Source organism: Amphibalanus amphitrite, unplaced genomic scaffold, assembly GCF_019059575.1.
Source record: "Amphibalanus amphitrite isolate SeventyFive unplaced genomic scaffold, NRLGWU_Aamphi_draft 000747F_arrow, whole genome shotgun sequence".
Taxonomy (NCBI): domain Eukaryota; kingdom Metazoa; phylum Arthropoda; class Thecostraca; order Balanomorpha; family Balanidae; genus Amphibalanus; species Amphibalanus amphitrite.
Window position 1 is genome coordinate 13,086 of NW_024882241.1, and position 12,572 is coordinate 25,657.

General features: G+C 47.7%; 2 protein-coding genes across 3 annotated transcripts; one reads left to right on the forward strand and one right to left on the reverse strand.

The window, feature by feature from the left end:
* Window positions 1-1,082: 1,082 nt before the first annotated feature.
* LOC122365536 (tubulin alpha-1C chain-like) lies at window positions 1,083-2,753 on the forward strand. The gene has a single exon (XM_043336822.1). It carries the CDS (start codon window positions 1,199-1,201, stop codon window positions 2,540-2,542), a length of 1,344 nt encoding a protein of 447 aa, XP_043192757.1. The 5' UTR covers window positions 1,083-1,198; the 3' UTR covers window positions 2,543-2,753.
* A 1,311-nt stretch (window positions 2,754-4,064) lies between these two features.
* Window positions 4,065-12,312, reverse strand: LOC122365537 (S-phase kinase-associated protein 1). Of its 2 annotated transcripts, none has more exons than XM_043336823.1 (4): window positions 12,154-12,312; window positions 6,297-6,474; window positions 5,653-5,861; window positions 4,065-4,908 (listed from the first exon to the last, which is right to left on the reverse strand). In XM_043336823.1, exons 2-4 carry the CDS (start codon window positions 6,397-6,399, stop codon window positions 4,732-4,734), a joined length of 489 nt encoding a protein of 162 aa, XP_043192758.1. In that variant the 5' UTR covers window positions 6,400-6,474; window positions 12,154-12,312; the 3' UTR covers window positions 4,065-4,731. The 2 variants fall into 2 exon arrangements, with proteins under 2 accessions (XP_043192758.1, XP_043192759.1); XM_043336824.1 differs by having other exon boundaries at window positions 12,052-12,211.
* Window positions 12,313-12,572: the final 260 nt, after the last annotated feature.

Genomic DNA, 12,572 nt, shown 5'->3' on the forward strand with positions numbered 1-12,572 from the left:
TAGCGGCCTTGCCGCCCGGGGGCGCAGGCGGCCGCCCGCCTGCCGCCGAACGCTGCTCGCAGAGGCCGGCCCGGCTCCGGGGCCGCCCCAAAGACGCTCGTTGTGTCGCGGAAAAAACCGGTTATATCTTGTCATATATAACCGGGCGTATTTAAACAGGGCTGCTGAGTCGGAGTCGGAGTCGGTCGGAGTCGACAGTTCGGACCGGAGTCGGAGTCGGAGTCAATTTTGGAAACCGGAGCCGGAGTCGGGGTCGGAGTCACCGAAAATCCTTCGACTCCGCAGCCCTGCCAGGCCTCTACGGAGTCGGAGTCGGATTTGGAGGCCGTCGGAGTCGACATTTCTGTCTGGAGTCAGAGTTGGTTTTTGAAAGCCGGAGTCGGAGTCGGAGTCACCGACAATCCATGCACTCCGCATTCCGCAACCCTGATTTTAAATAACGATTTTCTTAAGAGATGCAATTTGTGGGCTTCCGTTTTAAGTATGAACCGTTAAAGCTGCTTATCATTCAATTTTCGACATTCCAATACCCTGTAACCATCATCACGATAGACAGGCATTGATTCCCAAGCAGATATATCGTCGACGACTCAAACAGTTCAGGTTCTGTCTTCTTTCCCTCAGAACGCAATGAAGCAGGTATGTTTGGCAGGTATACGTTCATTGCTGAGCTATTTCCTAAGAACCCATCATTTTACGCCTCCATTTCCCCTCCTGCTTTATAGAGCCTCCTCACGCCACAGGGACATCAGCATTGACGTCCTGTCCCACAGGATATTTACGTTGGACAGGCGTGTCCAGATATCGCCACACAGGTGTAAACAGAGCTGCGTGCGAGCCGTCCTTGTCGCCGCTTCCAGCAGCGCGCCGGCCGGCGATCCATTGTTCGATCACCCAGTGGCCTCCTCATTCCCTAGCAACGAGCCAAAACATTGCCCCCTACAGTGTCTGACAGGCAGGCGGAGCTAATAGCAGCGCCCCAGTACTGGATACATGTCCCGAGTTGTGTGTCAGAGGCTGTACTGGCTGGTCGGAGAAGTTTTACCAGAACACCTGCAGATCACTTACGTGTGAGTGTCCATTCGGGAAACGTCCCTTGAGGTCTTTCCCGGCATCAGGCCAGGTCCGATTATCGCTGAGGCAACACGTCCAGAGTCGATTCTCGTTCTTCCTTTCTCGTATCTCATTTCCCTCCACCATGCGTGAGGTGATCTCCATTCACATCGGCCAGGCCGGTGTCCAAATGGGCAACGCCTGCTGGGAACTCTACTGCCTCGAGCACGGCATCCAGCCCGACGGCCAGATGCCATCCGACACCAACACGGCCAACGACGACAGCTTCAACACGTTCTTCTCCGAGACGGGCTCCGGTAAGCATGTGCCGCGCGCCATGTTCATAGACCTCGAGCCAACTGTGATTGACGAGGTGCGCACGGGCACGTACCGCCAACTCTTCCACCCGTCTCAGCTTCAGTCCGGCAAGGAGGACGCCGCCAACAACTACGCCCGCGGACACTACACCATCGGCAAGGAGGTCGACGAGGTGTCCATGGACCGCATCAGGAAGCTGGCCGACCAGTGCACCGGCCTGCAGGGCTTCCTCATCTTCCACTCGTTCGGCGGCGGCACCGGCTCCGGCTTCACCTCGATGTTGATGGAGCGGCTTAGCGTCGACTACGGCAAGAAGTCCAAGCTGTGCTTCTCGATCTACCCAGCCCCGCAAGTGGCCACAGCCGTGGTGGAGCCGTACAACGCACTGCTCTTCACGCACACAACTCTGGAGCACACTGAGGTGGAATTTATGGTCGACAACGAGGCCATTTACCAGCTGTGCCAGAAGAACCTGGACATCGAGCGCCCGACGTACACCAACCTGAACCGGCTCATCAGCCAAGTGGTCTCCTCAATCACTGCCTCGTTGCGCTTCGAAGGAGCGCTCAACGTGGACCTCACGGAGTTCCAGACGAACCTGGTGCCGTATCCGCGCATCCACTTCCCGCTAGTCACCTACGCACCAGTCATCTCGGCCGAGAAGGCCCAGCACGAGAAGATGTCGGTGGATGAAGTTACGAAGGCCTGCTTCAACCCTGACAACCAGATGGTCAAGTGTGATCCTCGAGGAGGCAAGTACATGGCCTGCTGTCTCCTGTACCGTGGTGATGTGGTTCCCAAGGACGTCAACGCCGCCATCGCCTCAATCAAGAACCAGCGCACCATTGAGTTCGTCGAATGGTGTCCGACCGGCTTCAAGGTGGGCATCAACTACCAGCCGCCGACCGTGGTGCCCGGCGGCGACCTGGCTAAGATGCAGCGCGCTGTCTGCATGCTGTCCAACACCACTGCCATCCAGGACGCCTGGGCGCGCCTAGACCACAAGTTCGACCTGATGTACGCCAAGCGCGCCTTCGTGCACTGGTACGTCGGCGAGGGCATGGAGGAGGGTGAGTTCTCCGAGGCCCGTGAGGATCTGGCCGCTCTGGAGAAGGATTATGAAGAGGTTGGTGCAGGAGTAGTTGATAACGACGAAGAAGATGAGTACTAGAAATAATATCAAAGGAGCCAAACACATTTGAAGCGGGCGTCCTGCTACAACAGAATCGCATCAGTTTTCACTTATGTTAAAGCCGAGCTTACGTGGAGTCATGCACTTAACCGGATCTTTTTGAACCGAGCATCGTGTAGGTTACGACGTGTTTCATGATTGTTACGTGCACTTCACAACACACATTGGGTGATATCCCGCCTAGTCACTTTCGTAAATTTATAATACTGTTACAACACATGCGGACATGTGTCCGCATTTTATGTTGCGTTTTTAACTAGATGTGTGAATTATAAAGTTCACCCACAAACCGTTCACTAGTTCTACATGATGCATCTATGACATTCACAGTATAATACGACCGATCTGCTTCGCCAATAAGATAGACGCGGAAATACCGACTATTCCTATCAGAATCTGGCCTATCGTGATCCAAAATCATCGCACCATTCAGCACTGTTTGTTCCCGAGGGAGGGAAGTCCGCGTTCGGCGTCACCCAGGCAGCAGAGCTGCAAACAACCGAATCGGGTATTGACCACGGGACCCGTAGCACGGCGACCGGCCGCGGATGCGGCGCCCGATATCGGAGGGCGATCAAACCGATTTTAGCCGCACCAAAACTCCTCGATGTGGGTGTGTTTTGTGCGCATTCTGTGGAGTTTGTGCGCATCAGCTCTGCGACTGTCGTGTGCTATCAGCGTTGTTCGTCGCGGGCGTTGAGTGTGAGTGTGACGAGTGGTCCTGGACTCCTGAGTTCTGCACCGCGTCTGTCTGGATGTGTGACTGCAGCAGCTGTTACTGGCATCTCTAAACTCAAATGGCAGTACCATCGACCGTAACTCGCGGTGGAATACCATGCTGTGACATGCTTTATCGAAATAAAATGGCATAAACAAACAGTTAACACTGTTCACAGTTCTTTGAAGGGGTTGCGATCTCCACGCGGCATTCACTGCAGTTTTTCGCCAATCAGATAGCTAGATTCAAAGTGATCGTATATACCTTAGGAGAAAAAAAGCAGCGTCACACACAGTTGCAGCGTAGCCATAGCTACATACCAGGAACCTGATAGCAAGACCTTTTCGCACTGACGATTGAGGGAGCCACTAGCCAGCCAAACCTCGGCGACCCGGGAAGGTTCGGTCCGCTAGCCGCTCGTGACTCAGCCGGGGAACTTGGAGAGCCCCAGACATCAGAACTTGAGCCACCCGCACCGTCCCCAGTCTACACCAATGCACCGACAGCTCCGTTGCAGCCTCTGGCGACCGTAGCGGTGCCCACTCCGGCGGTATAGCACGGTGTAGCCTGAGTGGGATCGGGGAGGGGGAGGGGGAACCGAGAAAAGGATAAGGCCGCGTCAGGACTAACTGCTAGCGCATTTTATACTGCACGCCCATCATACCCGATCTCCTTTCAGAAAGAACACAAAAAGATGCATGGTTCCCGCAAGACAAGACACCCAGTTCGCTAGAGTGGTAGTTTGGTTAGGTGGAAGCTTTGACTTAGGTATTAAAACAGAACTGATTTCAAAAATGTATTTCAGAGCGTTTGAATTCAAGATAAAAACTGGCAACAGCATATCCACAGCAAATAGCGGTAGCATACTCATGGGATAGAGAATAAGAAGATAACCGGAGGAATCAAAGATACCGCATAGCTGCTACTGGGATCACATGGGAATGCCTTAGGGGAAACTCAAACCAACAGCTGTGCCCATCAACTACCTTCTGGCTTCTACATCACAATGTTAACTCACAAATCTAGGTCAGCGAAGCGCGTGAAAGATGCTAACCAAAGGGGCATTGCGCGCGCGACGCCTGGGCTGGTCGGGGATAGATGGCATTGGAGTAGGACCGAGCGACGCGTTCGAACACCGCCGCTGGCCGAGGCCGGCCGACGCTGAGTCAGTCTCTAAGTCGCGGACGGTGGCCAGCGCTCCCCACTGGCCTGTCCGAGTCTGAGCCAGTCCTCTACACTGCACTGCATCAGCCGCGCCGGGATCACAATCAACAAACACTCGACCCGATCGCGGTCGGCTGGGCTCGCGCGTTCACATGGTTCAATGTCCGCCAGGCTGTCCGCGCGCCGTGTGGCCCGCTCGGAGGTCCGCGGCGGGACCCGCTCCTGGATCGCACAGAGCGGCGCGCGGACGCCGGCGCCGGGTTAAGTTCCACTCTCCCCCGACTGCCTACTTCTCCTCGCACCACTCGTTCTCCTTGCGGACTTGCTCCTCCTCGATAGGAGTGAAGTCGTTCTTGATGTTGAAAGTCTTTCGGATCTCCTCGGGCGTCTTGCCCTTGATCATGTTGGCCACTGTCTTGCACGTGACGTCCAGAAGGCCCTTGATGTCCAAGTAGTTGGCCGCCTAAGTGACACACGAGACAGACGTGGTGGCACAGGGAATACAATGCTAGCGACAGCTACTGCTTTGACAATGCAATATCGTTTAATGACTGGAATATCTTATCTCGCCTTTGAATATTACAGACAGCATAGAGCTGGCAAATAACTAAGAGTAACATATTCAAGTTCTTGATTTTTGGCAGGCAGATACCACCAAATGCAATTATGACAATGGGTAGTATCTAATTCTAGCTGCATGCTTCTGAATGCAAATTATTACAGTCGAATTATAACCAAGCCGATACCTAAAATTACTTTAATTTAAAAAAGGCAAGATAGTCCGCTCAAACCATACGCCATTGAAAATAGGTATTTTGTAGCCGCTTACAATCAAATGTCACATAAACAAGTGGAGCAATCTGAATGGGATGATGCATACGAACAGACATTTCTTGTGAATGCCTGTATTATTCTGTCAATGTCATCCTGTCACCATGTGTTATCCCGTCATGTATATCCGACGAAATCATTGTGTATAATATTGTATAATGTATAATACTGTATAATATTGTGTTAGCTGTTAAGTGATGACCTGTTTCAATTACTTCCATTATTTTAAGTTTCAAGTATGTTGTTATTTTTCCCATTTTCATTCTTTCATTAATCTATTTAAAGATGGAAAACTAAAACGTAAATTTCTCCCACGGCGCCTGCATTTTCCCATTCATCTCGTTCGACACATAGAACCCAGCAGAGCGCTACTCACCAGGATGAGCTCGAAGAGCGTGCCCTGGTCCACCTTGAGGAAGTCGGCGTCCCAGCTGCTGATGTCGTCCGTCCTCTTCTGCTTGTTCTCGTCATCCTCGGGCTGCGGCGGGTCGTCCTTGTGGTGCGAGGCCCACTGCAGCACCTTGCGCAGGATGGCCGCGTTCACATTGGGCAGGGGGACGATCTCCTCCTCACCCTCATCAACGCCTGGGGAGAGTGCCGCAAACAACGTCAGAAAGCACGGTGGGGACGGTGGTCTTGACGCGGACCATGTCAGGGAGAAATGGCAGTCCTCAGGCCGCAGATTCGAGGTGTTTTGTTGGCACTGCTCTCCAGAAATGTGGCTATGCATATTGCATTGTGCGATGTGCATACCGCAGTTGCAAGTTTTATGCTATGGTCGATTGGGTGACTGTCAGGAAGAGATAAAGCTGAACCATTGGCCACCCTGAATTCCGTAATATTCATCACTGAAAAGGCTGAGTAGTTATAGAGCCAGTTGTTCAGCCAATGCTGCCCAGCGTTCACCACAAGGAAGAGCTGTTGGCAAATTGCCTGACGCACAATGTTATATCACACAAGGTCACAAGTCCACCTCTTCGTTCATACTCATAGCTGCTAAAATCACACACAAAATCTTACCTAGGTCTTCTAGCATCGTTTTGATGACAACAGAGGCCTTGGCAACTTCGACATCCACTTCAAAAACCTCCCCATCAGAGCTCTGGAGCTTGATGTTAGTCATGATGGCTCAGATGAAATGACACTATTATTTATTGCCACTCTGTCTTGTCAGGCAGAGATCAGATGTTTGCCACCCCTGCAAAATAAATCACATTTGACATAAGACATCTCACTTAGGTCAACACCTATGGTATTTGATTCATTCAGACCAACTACTCAACTCAACTGACTCAGAATTATTGAGGCCAGGTATACAAGGCATAATATGTAGAGTGTAGTAGGTATGAGCAAAACAGAATCATGTCAAGGAGTGGCAACCATTTAAGCATGTGACTGTGATTTGATACAGCCATTCCTTATAATATCAAGATGTTGCACATGCATGGATCTGAAAAATAGCTCTGGGATCTGATCAAATGGATCTTGATGATGTTGGATGTGATGAAATTATAGATCCAACCTCTTTGTTTTTAAGAGCTCTATTGAAATCATGATAAAACATATTGTTATCCATTGATCCATTGATATCAGACCCTAACATGACATTTGTTGAGATGGAGATGTTCTTTATCCACAGATTGCAAAACTTATACACAGATTGCAGATATACACAGATTGCACAGATTGCAAAACTTATGTATAGATGTTATACATAAAATAGATGTTAATAAATAGATGTTAAAAAATAGATAAAAAATAGTTAAAGATAAAAAAAGATAAAAAATAGTTAAAAAAAAGATAAAAAATAGTTAAAAAATAGATGTTACAAAACTTATACACAGATTGCAAAACTTATGTACAGATTGCAGTACCACTCAGTTCTAGTGTCACTTATAAGCATGCATTGTCTGGTATTATCATTTCACAGGTTGCATTCTTTGGGATTAGCAAAGATCAGATATTTGCACCTGATCTTTGCAAATGCCCTATTATTCAAAGTCGGTGAATACATGAAAACAAACAGCTTCCGAGAAGGCAGCTGTGCCAATGGTCGAGCGCGTGTTGTCATTGCTTTTTGGCAAAAATATAATGAGTGAAGATGGTCTCTTGCCCAACTAAAAAGTGTTAATTCATTACATAACTTAATTTTTCAAATCCATGCAGAGGGGTGTTCACGGGCACTGCACACTGCTGCGTGTGGTGTGTGCGGTGCGTCCAGCAGGCGTGGGGGTAGGGGATGGGTAGGCGGTTCTGACGTCACGGCTGCGTGCGGTGGACGGTCCGCTGTGGCCAGTCCCGACCGGCCACAGCGATCGCTGTGTGCGGTGACGGAAGGCTGACGTAGGGCCGCAGTGGGCGGAGCTTCGAGGCTGTGTGTGGTCCGACCGCACACAGGGCCCGTGAACAGCCCTCTGGATAGGATTGGAGGGACAATTATAGCCCCTGTAACCATTGCCCCAATGCAACATTTGCTGGGAAGAGTAGAGACTGCAGTCCACTGGCTAAGCACACATGAGTACATCCTGAATCTAATGTTGCAGCCTGTGGGCTCACAGCATGTGACCATGGTCTCAATAGAAAATTTGCAATGAATCAGTCGCCAGTCAGCTAATGATGCGGCAACTGGTCAGTGCCAACTCACGTGCTCACCGCTGGCACGGGCCGTAGCCCATACTAATTCCTGGATTATTTGCCAGCTGGTGCCATATGGTGGCGCTAGCAGAGCTTGTTATAAATGTATCAATGCTAGATATAAAAGACTAAATATCTAAAAATTATTTTTCTACAAGCGCCATTTTACTTGTTCATGTCCATCTTCTAAGTACTAGGTGCTATGTTTAAATCTATAAACACGGCGGCTATCACACATCACCAGCTGATTCAATACAGTTGTTAACAAGGGCCCTGGCAAGCTGAAATTATTTAACCTTTCAGAATTAGCATAAAGGTACCAACCGACGCGACCAATACCAATCAGCGCGACAAATGCAACATGATTTGATGTTCATGCACAATGTACAAAACCAGTCTGTGACTCTCTAGACTCGTCTTTTCTGCTCGAATATTTTCCGCTGACAGTGCCCACTCATGCTCTGCGAGCACGGTTACTGTTTCATGTCCCATATGGTCGAGTCAGCACAGTTCAATCAGGAATGTTTTGTAGAATGTTATGCAACAAGTTTTTAGATGTGTGTCGTGATGTAGATGTTTGGAACTCTAGCGCTGGCCAATTCCAATTCAAGAGCTCTGTTCTGGCTTATGTCATCACTCGTAGTGTGTAGATGCTTAACCTTAACTGCTAAGATGTTTTTATATTGTTTTTATCTCTGTATTTATCTTAACAGTTGCACACGTTTTTCTTAACGTAACAGTCTTTTAAGCGGTATTCGCTGAACTGTATTTTGGGCAATTCCACGACAAATCACCTAATTTTTTTCCAATTGTTCACCATGACCTCTCCGATTTTGCTCAAATTTGGCATGTAAGTTGACCTATGGGCACTACTTCGTCCCAGGAAATTTTTAGTCTCTAGGTCACAGGAGTCATGAGATATGGGTCATGCAAATTTTTAGGTTTTCCGGAACACTGAAATATAAAGTATTTTTTATCTCTGCAACGGTTCACCGGATCAAAAAAAGTTATATATGAAATAAGAAGCGCAAAGGCTGGTGCGTCTAGCAAAAATGTGAACGAAACCCCAGGGTCATTTTTTGACCCTTTGACCTCGTGACCTTTTCTTGACCCCGTGACCTTTCAAATTTGTCCTATTTTAAAAATTCTGATTTTTTCTATCAGAGATGTCTTATCCATGCTCTTAATAGTGGTATGTGATTTGGTTGGTATATCGGACCCATTGACCTCAAACTGAGGTCAACAATGTGGTCATGACCTGACATGAAAATGACATCTGACGAGAACGTCGAGAATCATAGGCAATATGGGTGTCATATGAAAGCTTACTTCACGGAGAATACATTGGTGGTGTTTTTGAGTAGGTATGGGCCGGGTCAAGGTCACATTAGGTCAGTGACCTAACACAGCATTGTGTTCTTTGAAGGTGGCGTATTTTATTTGTTTGGTAAGCCCAGTGATCAGCACACAATAAGAAGGAAACAAAACGTCATAAAACACCGTCTGCCTTTATTCAAAAAGCACAGATAAAATGCATTCACCCATATACACACACTCGCACAAACACACACACATACATACACCTTGTTCGAGGAAGATCTTTCAAACAAACCTCTAACACACGTGGTGTGAAGAACGAGTCTCAGAAGACTAGGAGAGCTTGAAGGCTGCTATGGTGTGGGAGTCGAGCGGTACAAAGCGGTGAAACGTCCTGGTACCTACTACCTACCCTTCACCGTGCGGGCACTTGTGAACCGTTCTCTTTCGTTTTCGTCTTCGTTCCTGCTATTTGCGTTGCCGAAACGAAGAAGAGATGCATTTTATCGGTAAGGTGGTCCTCACAGTATTACCAATACCATCGCATGCGCTTTTGCCATGCGAGGTGGCAAAAAATCCACTCACATTGAACACCGAAATCCTCGGCATGATGACATATATTTGCAAAATTGTATTTGTTCTTGTACTGGGACGCTGCTCCGTCAGAGAAGTAGTGTATTTTTTAGTCTTGGGCATTCATTTCCAATGTGGGGAATAACCACTGCCTGAAATGCCGCTTCAGCTCCCGCGTCAGCTCCCGCAACGCAAATAGCAGAAACGAAGACAAAAATGAAAGAACGCTTCACAAGTGCCCGCATGGTGAAGGGTACCAGGACGTTTCACCGCTTTGTACTGCTCGACTCCAATACCATAGCAGCCTTCAAGCTGTCCCGAGTCTTCTGAGACTCGTTCTTCACAGCGCGTGTGTCACTGGGGTTTGTTTGAAAGAACTTCCTCGAACAAGGTGTATGAATGTGTGTTTTTGCGAGTGTGTTTATATGGGTATGTGTGCATTTTATCTCTGCTTTTTGAATAAAAAAGACGTTTTATGACGTTTTGTTTCCTTTCTATTGTATGCTGATCTCTGGACTTACCAAACAAATAAAATACGCCACCTTCAAAGAACACAATGCTGTGTTAGGTCACTGACCTTATGTGACCTTGACCCGGCCCATACCTACTCAAAAACACCACCAATGTATTCTCCGTGAAGTTAGCTTTCATATGACACCCATATTGCCTATGATTCATGACGTTCTCGGCAGATGTCATTTTCATGTCAGGTCATGACCACATTGTTGACCTCAGTTTGAGGTCAACAGGTCCGATATACCAACCAAATCACATACCACTATTAAGAGCATGGATAAGACATCTCTGATAGAAAAAATCAGAATTTTTAAAATAGGACAAATTTGAAAGGTCACGGGGTCAAGAAAAGGTCACAAGGTCACAAGGTCAAAAAATGACCCTGAGGTTTCGCTCACATTTTTGCTAGACGCACCAGCCTGTGCGCTTATTATTTCATATATAACTTTTTTTGATACGGTGAACCGTTGCAGAGATAAAAAATACTTTATATTTCAATATTTCGGGAAACCTAAAAATTTGCATGACCCATATCTCATGACCCCTGCGACCTAGAGACTAAAAATTCACTGGGACGTAGTAGTGCCCATAGGTCAACTTGCATGCCAAATTTGAGCAAAATCGGAGAGGTCATGGTGAACATGCCTAGGTGATCTGTCATGGAATTGCCCTTTTAGAAGTGCATGTTGTGTTTCAACTGACTTCATCTGTGATTGGGGGCATACCCTATTGATGATTTACAAATAAACTAAACTAAACTAAACTAAACAACCAGGCCCTGAACCATTACACGCTGAATCTTGCGCTGAATGCATGCTTTACCAGTGGACAGCAGCTTCAGTCGGGGAAACTATGGTAAAATCTGCTATTTTTAGCAGTCTGCTATTTATAGCAGAAATCTGCTAAAAATGGGTACGCATGTGACGTCATCGTACCCAAATATAGCAGATTTGGGTACGGCCCCATACAAAAGCAGATCTGCACCCTAATTGAAGCAAATGCGCATCAAATGCCTGGCAGACTCATGATGAGAATAGTGCTGAGAGTGATATCTGCTATTTTTGTTCAGATCCGACTATTTTCAAATTCATTATTTGAAAATAGTCGGATCTGAACAAAAATATCAGATGACATTCTTAGCACTATTCTAATCATGAATCTGCCAGGCATTTGATGCGCATTTGCTTCAATTAGGGTGCAGAGGGGTGTTCACGGGCACCGCACACTGCTGCGTGCGGTGTGTGCGGTACGTCCAGCAGGCGTGGGGGTAGGGGATGGGTAGGCGGTTCTGACGTCACGGCTGCGTGCGGTGGACGGTCCGCTGTGGCCAGTCCCGACCGGCCACAGCGATCGCTGTGTGCGGTGACGGAAGGCTGACGTAGGGACGCGGTGGGCGGAGCTTCGAGGCTGTGTGCGGTCCGACCGCACACAGGGTCCGTGAACAGCCCTCAGATCTGCTTTTGTATGGGGCCGTACCCAAATCTGCTATATTTGGGTACGATGACGTCACATGCGTACCCTTTTTTAGCAGATTTCTGCTAAAAATAGCAGACTGCTAAAAATAGCAGATTTTACCATAGTTTCCCCGACTGGCTTTATTAAAATGAATACCAGATCTTAACCTATGCAACCAGTGCGCATAAATAATGTTCCAACTGAAACCATTTGAAATTCAAGTGAAATCATCTGTAATCATTTTGAATCATCTCAATCTTGATCTCAAGTGACCACTCACCAACGAGTCACACTGACCGGATGAACATCCTGTAACATAGGTAATACATATTCAAAAGGACTGCCATAACCAAAAAAAAATCCCACCAAAAGTGAGCCTTACCTTATTTCTATGTTTAACTTTCCTTGAATCACCCAGACGACCGCAACAATTTAAAACCCACTCAACCTCTCTGATAACCACCGTCATGAACCAGCACGTCACTTTGGTATGCCTTGTTCTGTTGTTCTTTGGTTGGATTTCCTGGCGGAAACGTCATGGAAATGTTGCAAGTTTCTAGGCAACCTCAGACCCTTGCTCAGACCGAAACAGTCACACGAGCTGGTTGCTAGGATATATGCGGTTAAAAGGTGAAGCGGAAGTGGGGAAGCCCCCGATTCTGAACAGCGACTCGCTTTTGTCCTGTCTTCGACAAACAAGGCGCTTATGGTGCAAAATCCAGAAAAATGCGAGTACTAAAATAAAAAACTGTCAATATCAACCAATTATCATTGTAAAATAGTGGCACTTACTACGCATTT